Source organism: Anthonomus grandis, chromosome 9 (assembly GCF_022605725.1).
Source record: "Anthonomus grandis grandis chromosome 9, icAntGran1.3, whole genome shotgun sequence".
Taxonomy (NCBI): Eukaryota; Metazoa; Arthropoda; class Insecta; order Coleoptera; family Curculionidae; genus Anthonomus; species Anthonomus grandis.
In genome coordinates this window covers 10,535,965-10,553,061 of record NC_065554.1, presented here as the reverse complement: position 1 = coordinate 10,553,061, position 17,097 = coordinate 10,535,965, and the positions used below count along the sequence as shown (strand labels likewise).

At 33.5% G+C, this 17,097-nt stretch overlaps 1 protein-coding gene across 1 annotated transcript in view; it reads right to left on the bottom strand.

Annotated features, from left to right (window-relative positions):
- Positions 1-17,097, bottom strand: part of LOC126740237 (ell-associated factor Eaf) — a 49,179-nt gene that overhangs the window by 12,682 nt on the left and 19,400 nt on the right. Inside the window, exons 3-5 of the mRNA XM_050446172.1 lie at positions 15,456-15,548; positions 15,099-15,278; positions 7,222-7,504 (exon numbers count right to left, since the gene is read on the bottom strand). Of these exons, the coding sequence (XP_050302129.1) occupies positions 7,222-7,504; positions 15,099-15,278; positions 15,456-15,548 (556 nt within the window). The remainder of the gene's footprint in view (positions 1-7,221; positions 7,505-15,098; positions 15,279-15,455; positions 15,549-17,097) is intronic.

The following is a 17,097-nucleotide window of genomic DNA, read 5'->3' as shown; positions in this document are numbered from 1 at the left end:
CAAATATTAGATTTAGTGACAAATTCATTGGACTTAAAACAATGTGCGACACTAGAAGAGACGTTGCCAAAGTAAGTAATAGATCGATAAGATCTGAGGGTGTTGGGTTTACTGACTAATAGTTTATTAAGTTTTTTGAAAAAATGTTTGTTGTATAGCTTCTTAATAACATTTATAGGATATCCATTGTTGCGAGCGATTTAAAAAATTATATTTTATTCTTTTTTGAAATTAATATCGTTTAGTGGAATATTGAACAATCTATGAAAAAAACAATTTAAAGCGGCAAATTTGACCTATATGCACAACTGCCTTGGCAGCCCACTGTTTCGTCAATTCAATTCATTCAATTCAAGCGGCAAATTTTTGGCTAAAGGGATGATTAGAGGTAAAGGGTATTACTGTATTTCTGGCTGTAGGTTTACGATATATTTGAAATTCAAAATGGTTATTGTGATTAGTGATTAAAAGGTCTAAAAATGGCAAACTTGATTCTTTCTCTAACTCATAGGTAAACTGTATGTTGGGATGAACAGAATTAATGAAATCAACAACATTTTCTAGGTCGTCTTTGGTTCCATTAAAAATAGTAAAAATGTCGTTTACGTAGCGAAGCCATGTTTTTAAATGTTTTTTTAAATAAATGGTGTTCCGAAATTTGTTGTTCTAGTTTGTACATAAACAGTTCCGCTAAAAAAGGTGCCAAATTAGAGCCCATTGCTAATCCAGTTTTTTGTTCGAAAAAATTATTGTCAAATTGAAAAAAGTTTTGAAGGAGCACACAATTGACTAGAGAACACAAATCCAAAATGAAATGACTGGTTAAATTAGTGTTAGTATAAAGTAATTCTCTGAGTATTGAAATGCAATCACTCGGAGGTATGCTCGGAAACAAGTTAGTAACATCAAAAGAGATAAGCCAGGATTGGTGGTATCTGGATAGGAAATAAATGTTCAGTTAATTCAAAAGAATTTTTTATAGCAACAGGATTGTTGAAGTTTAACGTAGAAGGTAAAATAGAAGATAACCAAGAAGAAAGTCTGGAAGTAGGAGAATTCATGTAGGCAACTACTGGACGAACAGCGTAGTTAGCTTTATGTATTTTCGGTAGGTGTTATAGAGGGCAGCAGCAACTAATGCATTATTTAAATTGGTTGACTAATAAAATAAACTTCTCGTCTCATACTCTCATAGCTACTTGTGACTCAAGAAGTATGGGGTCAGGGGTGTTTTATTGGATGTTTTTAGAGAGATATTTACATCGAGGTCTCAAATTAAGCAGATAAAAAAAGTTATAGCAATCCTCAAAATGTCCCAATGAGTGGGTCACAAAGCACAGTACTTGGTCCATTATTGTTTATTTTCTACATAAATTCATTCCAAGATCTAAATATTAATCTCATAGATCTTTCATAGATGATACAGTACTGTGTTTTACTTGTTCGTCATGGGATACCTTAAAAAACTAAATTATTTTAGATCCAACTAAAATAAAAATATGGCCAAACTCTCTAAAATTATTGGAGAGTTTGGCCATATTTTATTAATGTACTAATACTATTTATGTTGCTGTTTCTGTTATTGAATCAAATATAACTTCAAAAATTTCGCTACGTTTTATCATTTCATGTATATCCATATGTAAAATCTAATAGGTTAAAGTATGGACTTCCTTGGCGCCAAGGTCTTCGACTTCCACGTCCTATCCAGTAAAAATTTGCATTTAGATACTCTCTCACCGGTCTAGCGCAGCAACACCATCTTGCATAAAAACCATATCTCGTTGCATATTTAAAGGTAATTATTCTAAATTCTAAAATTAGTAAGTTTTGTTTCTAAAAAGTTTTAATTTAATTAGATTTGTAGGTAACTTGTATGGCCCCAAGAAAAATGTGTCTATTACCCCACACCAAATATTAATTTTAAGTTCGTTCTTAAAGTTTGTTTGAGTAATGAGGTTAATTATTAAAAATTATTAAATAAAAATTATTTTATTTATAAATAAGGGATCTTAATTATGTTGAGCCTAAAAATAACGGGCGAAATCTAGTTTTGCTGAAAGATCTGCTTCCAAAATTTTTGTTGAGGCTTAAAATGATATAGATAAAGATTTTTAAAAACTTTAAAATTTGGCTTCCTCCCGTTTGGATACAATTGCGCATAACGTCGACAAGCTTTTAAACGGCAGTGATTTTCTTGGAGATGTACGCAACGCATATCTGACATTTCCGAATAAGAAAAAATTGGTGCCTAGACATTTTACAACTAAAGTGATACATAAACAATGAACACTTGAAGTAACAATAAATAACAATAAGAACGCAATAAAAGGCAATAGCTAACGTTACTAAATGTGTGAGTTTAAATTTGTATAACCACTCAACTGGCAAGAACATAAACCCTGAACAGCCTACATAACAAATATTTTAACCTGAAGAAAATAAAATTTTATCTTGAGTGCATTGAAAACTTTAAATGTATAATATCTCGAAAAGGGTGAATCGTAGCGAAATTTTTGAAGTATACCTCATTTAAGCAAAACTGTTTGCACAATGCATATTTTAAATTAAAAATTCAATTAAAAAAATGCTGTTAAATTATTAAATGATTAAAAAATGATGCTATTTGGTGTTAAATTATTTACCATTCTTTATGGGACAGCCTCTATACTAAAAATAAAACTTTACAATTAATTTCATAGATCTGGAGCTGTTCATTGATAACATAAAAAAATTAAAAATTCTAACTGATTAATATTTTGGACGACCAGAGTATTTTCAAATTGAAGTCAGTTATTTGTTCAAAGGTAAATTTAATGCTATACCCTCAAGTTGTTCATAATATAAATTTTTGTATTGAAAAATATTCTGTGACATGCAAAATTTTGTTAATTTAATTATTTCGCGGATATTATCGAAACCATTACTTTCCAAAAGTTCAATCAGATATTCCAGTTACATGTCTGGTACCCGAATGCTTGAGAACAAAGAAGATACATCAAAAGAAACAAGAATTTCATCTTCACTTAAATTAAATTATTGACTATTGAAATAAGCTATTGAGTATTTTTGACTGAAAAACCTAAGGTAATTTAAATGTCTCAAATTGTATTATCAAAAACTTTAAAATGTTGAAAGTTGGAGGTCCTATTCTGGAGACAATTGGCCGCAGTTTATTGTAAGGTTTATGGATTTTCGGTAAACAAAATAATTTGAAATTGATGAGTTCGAAGCTACTATAATGGTTTTCCTCTCCAAAGGAAACAAGGTTTTTGCAATCATTAAGTCAATAAATATTCAAACAATAAAATATTCTGCTTTATTTAAAATAACAACCTTGTTACTTTGATCACCTTTTAAATTGAAACATTTGTTTTTCTCAGTCGTTTAAAAATATTAGAACCTCAACGAAAAATAGTCACTGACAGGCATAATTTATTTTAGGCACCCGCCAAAACTCCTGCTTTTTAGTTGTCACAACTGTTGCCAGAGTCGGACTGGACCGCCGGGCAACCGGCATTTGCCCGGTAGGCCCCCACCTTCTAAATGTAAATGGGCCCCTATTAAAACTATTAAAAACACAAAAACGTAGAACAACAAAAAAAAAGTTTACATATAGACTGGCAAATTGCCCCTAGTGAGTAACCATTAAAGCATAAGCCATTAAAAAATAAGAACAGCCTCCAGCCAGGGATTCCCCGCGTTCGCTTGCTGGCGACTTGTGTGTATGTTTACGTATGCACTACGTTTGAGAATTATTTCTGTTCGCATTGAATAAGTTTTCCTTGCAAATTTTTTTGTTAATAATTTTTATAAAGGTTTAGTGTAAGTGTGACGGTGTATCTGCTGTACAGTGTATTATAAGCAAGTCAGTAAGTTTAATTTTTTTTCTATTACGTGTTATTTGCCTATTTAAATGATTTGTATGTGTTAATGTTTTAGGATAGAAAATAATGTCTAGCAAGAACGATGAACTGTCCGAAGCCGAACCACCCCTAAAAAAGAAAAAGCAGTTTTTCACGTCATTTTTTAATCTAAAAGAGCGTTTACCTACTAGTAGCCAAAATGTCATCATTCATAGCAGTGTAGTTGCAGACAAAGGTAATAACTGTAGTTCCTTGGAGCCTGATGTTCAGGATTTAACAGATTCGGCTTATAAAATATCAGAAGCTTCGGCTTTGTTATCTTCAAACTCTTCAGATTCAGAATCGGATTTATCGGAAAATGAATATGACGCTATGGAATTAACCGATATTTCAACTAAGACAAATAATGTATTACAATTTTTTTCTTCTCCTACCCATGCAACAGTACAAGAAAAGCTAAATTTTGTTAAACAACATCTAAATCAACCCACTTATTTCGATTATCCTAAGCTGCTGTTTAATCCCAGAGAAAATTACCAAACGGGGAACTCGTTGTTAGAAACTGGTTGTCTTATTCTGTGGAATTAAATAAGCTGTTCTGCTCTATTTGCATGGTTTTTAGTAATGTTAAAAATAGACAAACATTTAGTTCAGAAGAAATGAGCGACTTTCGGCATTCAACTCAACGTGTTAAAGATCATGAAGAGTCGCTCGGTCATTCCTTATCTGTGCAAGCCTACTTTAGGGCAAAAAGCAATCAGAATATCGAGGTAAAAATAAATGTTGATCTGGCTAATCAAAGAAAAAGTGAAATAATTAATAACAGAGGAATCGTAAAAAGAATCATTGATATAATTCTTTTTATTTCCAAGCAACACCTTGCGTATCGAGGTAAAGAAGAAAGTAGCAGCTAATTAGCTACTACGAATTTTAAAATCAACTGTGGCAACTTTCTTGAACTATGTTTGTTGTTAGCAAAATATGACAATATTATGAAAACCCATATCAATAAAATTTCTTGTCGAAAACATGATAACATGAAAACAAGGTAGAGGGTCTCATTTAACTTTTCTTAGTAAAACATTTGTTAACAAAGTTATTTTTATCTTGGTGAGTTTTTGAAACAGAAAATATCTTTAGAAATTCAAAAGGCCAAAAAGTTTAGTGTGCAAATTGATTCAACTCAGGATGTAAGTGTAAGGGAACAGTGTGCTATTATTGCAAGATATGTTTATGATGGTAAAGTAAATGAACGTTTGATATCTCTGATAGATTTTAAAAAATCGTCAGGTTTAGCTTTATACAACCATTTAAATGAAGAACTTAAATTAATGAATTTGGAAATCGCTAATGTTATTGGCTGTTCCTTTGACGGAGCCGCAAACATGTCTGGGCAATACAACGGATTACAGGCTCATATCAAAAATAACGCGAATTATTCGGTATACACTTGGTGCTATGCCCACGTCCTAAATTTAGTAGTATGTGATACAATAGAATGCTTAATTAAATGTAAAAATTTGTTTGGTCTTCTTTATCGCACTGCGGCCTTTTTTTCTGAATCTTATAAGCGTGATTCAGTGTGGAAAGACCAACGTAATGATTTTAGAACCTTAAAAAAGATTTGTAAGTAAAGGGCTTTGGAAGTAATTTTCGGATCGCACCAAAATATATCCGATGAGCTATACTCCAGCCTGCTCAAAGCTTTAAAATATATATCTTGCGATCAAGAAAACGAATTTGATGGTAAAACATCGTCGGAGGCAAATTCTTTATTAAATACATGGACGAGTTTTGAAACTATAATTTTAAGTTTAATATTTCTTCAAATTTTTAATATATTAACCCCAGCAACAAATTATTTACAAACCGCAGGACTAAATTTTCAGGTTGCTTTTAAAATAATAATGAATGCAAAATCCGAAATAGAAAAAAATTTTTAATAATTTCAAAAAAAAATTATGATAACACTAAGAAATTTATTGACTTAATAAATAAGAAACCATGTATTATAGAAAAGGATATACTTATTGAAGAGAACTTTCCGGTACATAGAACAAGAAAAGTCAAAAAATGCCTGGAGAAGATGCCTCCGACGAAATTTCCAAAATTACTGAGCTGGGTCTTTACAAAGCTTTTGAAATTGAGACATATAAAGCAATAATAAATCAGGTAACGTTTAGAAAACAGATTTGAAAAGCACAAAACCATTTATGATTCTTTTTACGTTTTTGATCCGCGAAATTTTGAGCAATTAGTAAAACAAACTGATCGTTTAGATAATAGTGTTTTTGAGGAAATTTCAAAACTGTCGGGATTACCTACTTCTTGTATTAAAACAGAACTAATTAATTTTGCAAAAAATTTTAAGGATCTAAAAATCCTAACAGAAGATTCTTCATGCTTACCAAAGGGATTTTATGTAGAAATAGAAAACAGTGAATCCGAATCTGATGATGATGATAATAAAACTTCTCCAACTTCACAAAAGAAAAACTGTGCAGGTTGCTTACATTGTTGTCTAAAAATACTTCTTGAACATAATTTGCATGTTGGAGCATATAGTCATCTTTATATAGTATACAAGTGTCTTTTGACATTATCTTGTACGCAAGTTGCTTGTGAGCGTGTTTTCTCCAAATTAAAATTAGTCTTAAATCGTCTTAGGTCCCTTTTAGGGCAAGACAAAGTAGAAGCTTTTATAATAATAAGTTCAGAAGCAGATTTGCTTGAAGCTTTAGACTATGATCATTTAATTGACAAAATTGCAAATTCTACATCGATGTTGCAAAAAACTTCTTATCTAATAAGTTTTTATAAATTTCTCTTTTTGTTTTTTTGCCATTTTATGTTATACTTTTATAGGACTAGAGCTTGAGTTTCTGATTTCTGTTAACGTAGCTTTAATTAGTATACTGCAGATTATAGAATATGTTCTTTGATTTTGTTTTAATATATAATAATTTAAACTTTTTATTTGTTTTTTTTTTCCATGGGTAGATAATATACCCAGTTTTCTGGGCCCTATTGAGGTCTCTGTCCGGTAGGCCCTTATGTCACCAGTTATTTACATTATTTGCTATTTACATTATTTGTCAGGTTCTTTGAAAGGTTCCAGGAAGTTCTTTGACAGGAGATAAAATAAATAAATTTTGTCTGGCGATGACTATATGCTAAAACTCAACAATAAATAAGTTTCCTGTACATTTCTTGAATAAAAAGAGATTAGATGTGCTTTAAGATAAAATATTGAATAAGCTCTTAACTGATATATTGCCAGAAATCATAACCAGATTTAAAAATAGCAATCAATTATACAAACTCTACCAAAAGAAATAACTAACAATAAACTTACTCATTTGTGGAACCATACATGCTCGATCGGCCAGGACTTCTCTGATGGTTGCCTATACCCGCATTTGGTGAGGGATGTCCGGGACTAGCTCTGAGAGGTGAGTGTTTGGGTAACAACTGGGTGATTGGCCGATCCGGTCTACGGCTGCCGGATGTCACGCGGGTCTTATTTGATACTCGATGTCCGACCACATTGTTGACTGGCGGGGTGGCGGCTCGTTGAGCGAGGCTTGTACTACCAGACGCCCCACTGGCGCGGTCAGTATGCGAAGACTGTAGTCTGTCTGTAAGATTTGGTATATTAACAAAAAAATCGAGGCCGTTTAATACACGACACGCAAATTGTTTGCCTTCCAGATTTTTGGGATTTTCTGATATTAATTCGAGATTTTATAAGTATTCAATCCAATTTATTCATGTCAATACATTACAAATGTTCACATATGTCAGACGAAAAATACAAAAATGAAAGTTGTTAAAATGTAAAACACTTATTTAAACAAGAAAATTAAAATTTAAAATCCTCGTCAGAGGAATAAAAGGAGTTACATAACAATATTTTCCTGATCTTACTCTTATATTACTTAAATGGTAAGCCTTTTATACTTTCCGGCAGCGCATTAAAATAATTTATTGACCGGTACCCTGGTCCACTGCGACACCTTTTCAGTCTCCAATAGGGCGCAATAAGTTTTATTCTGTTTCTAGTGTCATGACCGTGGATGTCTGTATATGAGATATAAGTGAACCCTCATTTTGCCCTACAAATAGCAGATTCTCAAGGACATAGTGTGAAGGAAGTGTGAGTATCCCGAGAGTTGAGAGCCTGATGACTGAAGTGAAAGCCCCCCTACAGTCATCCCGATAACCCATTCTGGCGGATACCCGCACTACTCTGCGCTGCATGACAAGGACTCGAACAGCACCAGCCGAGTGACCCCAGGCTAGTATGGCGTAGGACAGGGCAGAGTGAAAAATAGTATAGTATGCTGTTAAAAGAACTGCTGGCGAGACGTTGTTTGTCAGGTTGCGTATCACAAAAACGCTTGGCTGCTAATTTCCGGCATAGCCCATCATTGTAAATGTGGGTCTATTTGAACCACCAAATATTTCACACCCTCTACACCCTCATTCACATCGCCAATCTCCTGCAAGGAGAATACTATTCGATTTATTTTGTCATAATTAAGCAACAGTTAATTGGAACTAAGCAATTCTTGAGCCCTTTTCTGTGCAGCCTTGCAACCCTCCAGCGACATGGCGAGAGTATCAGCCGTGTAAGAGATGGTAGTGTCCTTCGCAAAGAGTGTATATCGCTCAGACGATCTTGAATCGGGTAGATCGTTTATATAATAAGGAATAGAATGGGTCTCGATATTGATCCTTGGGGAACACCAATATTGAGAACACTCTCTGCCGAGGACACCCTCCTCACCTTACCAGCTTGCCTACGATCAGATAGGTGTAATGCAAAAAGTTGTATTTTAGTTAACTTTCGCAGGAGGATGTCTTGATCAACACAGTCGAAAGACTTGCTCAAGTCGTAAAACAGCACATACTCAAAGTGCAGTCCATTGAATGACTCCATGATTCCAGTAACAAGATCCAAAGTTCCTATCACAGTACTCTTATTCTGTCTGAAACGGAACTGATTTACAGAAAAAAATTATTGCATTCAATAAAGTGAGTTAGCTGAAGAGCCATGCATTTTTCAAATATTTTTGAGATAACTGGTAGTAATGGTATGGGTCTGTAATTTCCAGGTTGTTCAGCATCTCCTTTCTTATAGACTGGAAAAATTGTTGCACGATTCAAAACTGAAGGAAAGACACATTCATTGATACATTGGTTAATTAATTTAAGTAGCGGTTTGCACCAAATTGTGCAGAATTTTGAGCTCTATTCTACATCATAATTCTGTAGTAAATTACATTCGCAGTTTGGCGAAAATTCATTAAATTCTTGATTCCATGTTGTCTACTGATAAGTGAAAGAAAATTTTACAAGCTTACTTGTTAAAAAAGTACCAAATAGGCCGAGAGTTTTCTCACTAAGAAAAACAGTGAGAGGTGAATTATTGGTCATCAAAAGGTTTGGACCAGTAAAGGAACCTTCGTTTTCGACTTTGAAATAAAGAATTTATAATGGAAACGTGTTTTAAGTGTCAGAAATCCTGTACCTATGTCAATGTTATTAGAGACCGGACCATTAAAGATCTTTTTGGACGGTCATTGCGATACGTGTAGCAACATTGTATGCAGAGAATGCTCAAAACGGACCTCCAGTGACATAAGAGCATTGATGACACAATCTTGTATCGTTCTGTATTTCTGCGAAGGCTAATTTGATACCATTAAGCAAGTGCGTAACATACAAATGGCTCTTGAAGATTTACAGAATAAGCTCGATGATTTAGACGAGAATTGTATCAATATGAAAGGGGATATTCAACGGATTAAGTCGAAAGTTTAATAATATTTATAATATTAATAATAATAATGGAAAAAAACTGATGATATAGGAATAACCTTTGGTAAACTAAAACCAGGTGACTTTTAAACAGAAAACGGTCAGATAATTAATCCTATGGACGGTCCTATGATATCCTATGATAATCTAATCAAGCAGGCGCAAAAAATAGACCATAGAACTCTAAAGAATCAGCTGACTGCTAAGGTCACAGGAATGCGACGACTACTTTATACAAGTTTTAATAGCAGAAACTTATTTAAAGCTATTAATACATATGGAGTCAGTTCATTAATTTTCTCTTTTAGTATTATAGGATGGACTAAAACGGACATCGAAAATTTGTAAAGAAAGGCTAGAACACTCCTAATGAAAGCCAATAAGCATCATCCGCGCAGTGCCGTAGAACGAACTACGCTACCTCGACAGATGGTGGAAAGAGGAATGACTGACAGCTGACTCAGCAAATTAGTAACTTGCGATCCTTTTTCTTAAGAAAGGCTGAAACATCAGACATTCATCGTGCCGTATGTGAAACAGACGACTCAACACCGCTTAAACTCCAGGAACTTGAGCTACCCATACACCATAGCACCGAGCAAGAAAAAATGCAAGCTCGGATAAGAAAACCACTACATGGCGGGCATGTTCACGAGCTTCAACAAGGGTATGTCGACATAGCGGTGTCGAACAGCTTTTTCCCGAAACTGAAGGGGCTCTTATGGCTATCTAAGACTCGACAGTACAAAGTAACAGATGACAACGGAGTTCATTCAGCATGTCACCGGTGGATGTCAAATTTTTGCACCAATGGAATATAAAGAACGGCATGATCTAGTTGCCATGATACTGCATCAAGAACTCGCAAAAAAAACTAAAGCTCTTACCAGCAGCCAAGGTACCATATTATAAGTTCTTGAAATAGAGCAACACAAATTGTAGTGGGATTACACTGTACTTACAGAGTAAGTGACAATAGGCCTGACCTAATATTATTCGGTAAAATTTCTAGGAAGACAACCCTTAGAAGTGCGGACAACCCCAATTTTTGTGCGAACAACAGGAGTAATATCAAAGAGCCTAATCGAAAACATAAAACTGCTGAACCTCAAGGAAAGCATCTATGAGCTAATGAATCTCGAATCGTCAGAAAGTTCATTGGTAACGCAGATAACGTCAACTAGTTTAAGAAACATGTAATTTTAGTTTAACTGTATTATGTGTAAATGAAGGAAACGAACAGAGTCCGATAACATGTAAAGGACGCCCTCAGAGCTTCATCCTTCTGGGATACCTGGGATAAGTGAATGTTTCCCCTTACCCAGGGGGAATTTAATTGTTCTTTGGCATGACATCTTCATAATAATAATAAAAATAAAAATAATAACTTTTATTGCCAACAACATGATATTACAATCACAAAGCAACGTCGAATACAGTGCACCATTTTGGTGCTTAAGAGAAAAAAGAAAACATTATGTACTTACACCTAATATAAAAAACTTAAAATTCGCACTTGAGAAAAATTATTAATTAAAATAATCAGATAGGACAACGTTTAAAATAATCAATTGATCAAAGATATATAGAAATAAGATAATATACATAATACAATGAACATTGATGTAGTGTGTTTCAAAAATTTACCACTTGTTAAAATTATAAAAACAGTTTTCATGGATATATTTTACTGTTTCTTCCCTAAAGATTTTGATACAGCCTATGTCTCTAATATGTCCTGGAAGAGATAGATATTCTTTAATAGCTCTAAGCTGAGGACCCTTTTCAAAGAAACCTGATTTATATAGAGGTATGCAAAGGTTACCCCGACCATATCTGTTCACTATAATGTTGTTCATTTCTTTGAAAAAGATCAGGTTTTTTTTCTAACAAATAAGGCCAATGCGAAAAAATATAACGATGATAGAGGTAAAACACCAAAAATGCAATGGATGATCATCACTTCTGAGCTCTAAAATAAAAACAGAAACAGCCTCACTGGAGGATTCCCACAATATTGTCATGCCTCTAATCTTTCTGTCCCTAAAGATAACAGATCAGAGTTTAATTTTTAGAAAAGCAAACTTTCCAAGGATGTATAGTTTACTACAAGAGTGTGACTGGTCTTCGATATTGGATTCTTCTAACGTCTCAGATACTTGCTGTACCCTTTATGATACATTCCAAGGCATTTTTGTTTCAACTACACCCCTTCGGCAACAAAGACGACGAAGTTTTCCTTCTTGGTTTACCAAGGAAATAATAAATAATATTATTAAGAAGGAAAAAGCCTTTAGAGACTTTAAATCCCATTGCACTTATTTTTATTACTCCAGATACACCTCCTTGCGTCGGGGTATAAAGTACCAGGTGGATTTAGCTTATCGAGATCATGTTATGCAAGCAGAGGATAATATACATTCGGATCCATCAATCTTTTAGTCATTTGTTCATAGTAGGAAGGGTATGTCACAGATTCCTGCATCTATGAAGGACTCATTTGTTTCATATGTAAGCCCAGAACACATTGTGTCAGCCTTTGCCCGTGTCTTTAAGAACGTGTACAGGGACATTAAGCCATTAAATCAACAGAACACTTATGTAACATGTGACTCTGACTATGTCCACATTAGCCCCACTATCACCACAGATGACATTATTAGTGCTGGTAGATCCCTGAAAAATAAAATTACCGCAGGTTCCGACGGGATCCTTAGCTTTGTCGTTAAGGATTGTGTGTAGGTACTTTCATTACCACTAAGTCATATATTCAATTTAATAATCCATACTGGCACATTTCCTGAAACGTGGAAGACCGCAAGAGTAGGTGCTTCCAATTTTATTGAAAACTACCGATCTATCTCGATCCTATACAACTTCTCCAAATTATTTGAAACAATCCTCTACCGTGATATTTTTTTTAATTCGTTCTCGATTATCTATCAACCAGCATGGATTTTTCGCAGGTCGATCATGCAGTACCAATCTTTGTTGTTTTTCTCGCCAGGTGTGTGCGGCTATTAATGAAAAATGCCAACTAGATGCGATATACACAGATTTCAGCAAGGCTTTTGACCAGATCGACCATCAAATATTGATAAACAAATTGATGTGTATGTATGGATTTTCAGAGATTCTTATGAAGTTAATGGTTTCCTACCTGACAAACAGAAAACAATTTATAGAGGTCGAGGGATTTAGGTCTGTTAGTTTTACTCTAACTTCAGGGGTACCCCAAGGTTATAACCTGGGACCACTACTCTTTCTATTATTTATTAATGATCTTTTAAATATCACTGATTGATTGAAAGATTTTCCGGAATGTTACTACCCTCGAAGACTGTTCCATCTTGCAGCATAGTTTTAACTTGGTTAGGGAGTGGTGTGTTTTACCAACTGTTATATCATACTATACGAATAAGAATTCCATAATATTTGACTGTCAAATAAGTGATGTCTCCCTAATAAGAAAATCTAAAATTTCTGATCTAGTGTTTGACAGGGAACTCACTTTTGTACCGCACGTTGAGAATGTTGCCTATGGAGCCTCAAGGATGTTAGAATTTGTCTTAAGAAACTGTAAACTATTTAATAACCCCTCAGCAATTAAAATACTTTTTTATAGTTTTGTTTAAGACTTGAGTATCGCTCTTTAATTTACAATCCCTACTACATTTGCCAAGTGAATACTTTGGAGGCCGTTCAAAGGCATTTTTTTAAATATTTGGCATATCGAAAGGATGATGTCTACCCAGATAGAGGTATACATCACACTTTACTGTTATCAAGATTTGGAGGAGTGCCCTTAGCGGAACGTCGGACGTTACATTCAATCAGTTTTCTTTTGAAGGTCATTAACAAGAAAATTGATTGCCCCCTTCCTTCTGGAGCAATTATCTTTTCATGTACCCCGACTGGAAGCAAGGTATAAGCCTGCTTTTGCTCCCAAGCAAGCTAGATCGAATTTTATGTTGCATGATACCATTTTCATTATGTCCAAAAATTTTAATCTCATCTCTGATGAGGGTGACATAAACAATTGCTTATTATAATACTTATGAAACTTATCATAATTATAGATTGTATGTAGAAATTCCCCTATATTTGTCATCTAATTTTTATGTTCTGTGTGCTGGCTGGAGGTTTGAGTACATGTTGTATTGAAATTTGAAATAAATGCTTATTATTATTATATAATGCCATCATTTAAAATAGACTGAATACAGGATATCTATTTACTTGATAAGTTATCACTAAGTCTACGCATCAGTGCACAGTTACTAGTATGTTTGGAAATAATTATCGTTCAATGCTGATTCCAGTTCAATAAAGGGTCAAGATGGACCCCAAAGACCTTAAAGGTTACCACTTTTGGAAAAGTTAATTCTTACACTAAATCATATCCTTAAGTTTTATCAAGTGAAACCAGTTCCATGAAGAAAGAGATTGGCAACATCAAGGATTCATTCATCAAGGGCACAGTTAATCTTAATCTCTTTCGAAGAACAACAAAATGAATTGATCAAGACCACAGAAACACTAAGGAAAATTGAAAAAGAAAATAATACCCTTAATTAACCATTAGCAAAATTGAGAATAAATTGATGTGAACGGAACAGAAGGGAACCGAAAATAATGTAATTATTTCTGGTTTAAAACGGCTAAGCAACCCTTTGGATTTGCCCAGATATTGTGAAGACTGTTTTTAGACGTTTGAACCTTGAAATCCCTAAAAACTCATCATTGCAATGCATTGAATAATAGAGAAAATTCCCCTATCATGGTTGAACTGAGGAACAGGATGGAAAAGGGTTTCTTATTTAGAAAAAAAGAAGGAATTGGAAAGGATAAGTTCGGAGTCATGTGGACTTTAGGCTGGAACCATTTTTTTTTAATGCGGACCTTACAAGAGAGAATCAACAACTTATGAAGCTTGCGCGCGATGCCAGGAAGCAAAAGCGCATTGAGAGTGCCTACATATACTTTTAATGGCCCATCAGTATACAGAATGTCCCGCTTAAGATAAATACAAGCCAATATCTTGGTTGTTTGTTGAGCGGTCTTTTTAATTTTTGGTAGGAAGTTGTATGGTTAAAAAGCGCATATTTTTCCTAGGGTGAGAAATGCGATACTTTATAGACATACGTTTTAATGAGGTTTGATGATCTGTTAAATTATATTGAGTGCTCCTTACCTAAGATACTCAAGTTCTAATTTTAATAAATATTAATTTGGAGTATGAAATTATATATTTTTAATTAAAATAAGATATTTTTTCAATAATTAATAAAAAATTTTTTGAAATATTTTCTAATAACAAGATTTTCACACAATTTTAGTTTTAAAAAATTTCCTAATTAAAAATATGAACAAAGCATTATAAAAATCAAAATTGTATATTTTTCTTACCTTGAGGCAAGGGCGGTCCCTTAGATTTTAATAATGCACTTCTTGTCTTCTTCAGCTGTATGTTGCAGGTTAATTTCTCTAGAGTAAGTTCCCCTGTTACCCTGTCTATTATAAGAACACACTCTTTTGTATAGGGGCGTTGGGAACCTTTAAAGACTGTTTGGGTAGTACCTGCTCCATCTAGTATTATTAAGAGTATTTTGTTAATGTGACAATAATGATAATAAATAAACTAATTTTCTAATATTTAAACTTACTAAAAAACGAATTAAAAAACTAAACTAATTAAACTAAAAAATAATTATTTATCAAGTATATTAGGTATTCATGAAGTTATGAAGATATTTGATTACTTACCAAGATGAGGTACTGTCACAGTCACCTGGCTATTATCTCCCACATCAAGAGTAGCCTTTTTATTTGTATCCACTGAAGCTGGCTTGAAATCATCTAATAAAAGCAACAAGAAAAATAATTCAAAGATGGGTTATCTAAAAAGATAATTTTATAGTGTGTGTTTGGTTTTAATGACTTTGAGACCCCATTTTCCATTTGCTTTGCAATTTTTTTTAAACAAAATATACAGGTGACTTAAGTTTTACAATAAAATATAATTATAAAATTGTTTAAAATCTATGAATGAAAAAGTACATATTTCCATTAAATTAACCATAGTAGAGTATAAGATACATAATAATATTTTTTTATTAAGACATATAAAAAACAAATTTACGATTTTTAGATCTTGTTATTGATGGAAATTTGAAGACCATTTGACTCTTGCATCCAAACTCCTCTGGATGTTTTGCAGTTAAAATAGCAGTGCAGGAACTAGGAAAGGTGGTTGCATGGTCAGTATATATTGCACTGATTGAGTCGCATCTCAGATATGAACTGCCCTTTTGGGGTGTGTGTACAAAAGGAATGTTGAATATTGTCTTTGTAATTCTGAAAAAAACTGTGAGACATCTTTGTTGGCCATTGGTTTAAGGAGTTCCTGCAGACCATTCTTTATTTCAGAGCAAATTTTAACTGCTCACTTACTATATATATTGGAGACACTTGCACTCATCTATAAATCTGATAGACCACTACCAAATACTGGATCAAATACTCATCAATTCCGTGATTTTCCTTTGCCCATACCAACATCATCTCTCACTATAAACTGCTTATTTATACAGGGTTACTGGTAATTCGATACATTCCTTTGGAGATGTGATAGGGGAGGGGGTAAGAAGTAAATTGAACCCTAATATGTATTATGCAAAAGTTGATAGTTTTCGACATATTTATTTTTTTCTGTTTTTCTTCAAAATGTAGACCTTAGTGGTTTAAAAGGCAGTTTCCAGAAAATCCGCTGTATATTTTTTTAACTTTTTAGGCAAAATACATGCTCAACACAATAGTGTTACGTTTGTAATGGCAAAAGTCCCGCAAATAGTTGTAACCATAGGTAAATTCTCGATGCAAAGTGTAATTTTTTTTTCTTAAATAAAATACTACACTTTCTAGTGGATATTTTTTGAAAAAAAATTATGCTACATTCTTCAAAATTTACGTAAAACTTTCTTATTATCTAAGCTAACTCATAGGCTATAAATGCTACCAAAAATTTTAACAGAATTTTGTATTTTTATTATTAATAGTAAGAACGCACTTGAAAAATGCCAAGTGGTATTTACTTCTATGGTATTTAAGTACTATAGCAACAATTTGTTTTTTTAATTTTATTGTTAAAAATTTGATGTGTAGATAGTCTGACAGCAATAATTGTTGTGGAAAGTAGTTAAATTACGAGTTTCGAGTTTATTTTTCTCGTGTTTTCAAAGAAGGTATTCTATTGGTTTCTGCGCTATGGAGATACGCTGAATATGCAGATATTATGTTTGTTTATGGGTTTTGCAATGGTAATGCCGCGGAGTCTCGCCGAGAATACCAACGTCGCTTTCCGAACCGCCGCATTCCAAATGTCCGTGTTTTCGCTTCGACCTACCGA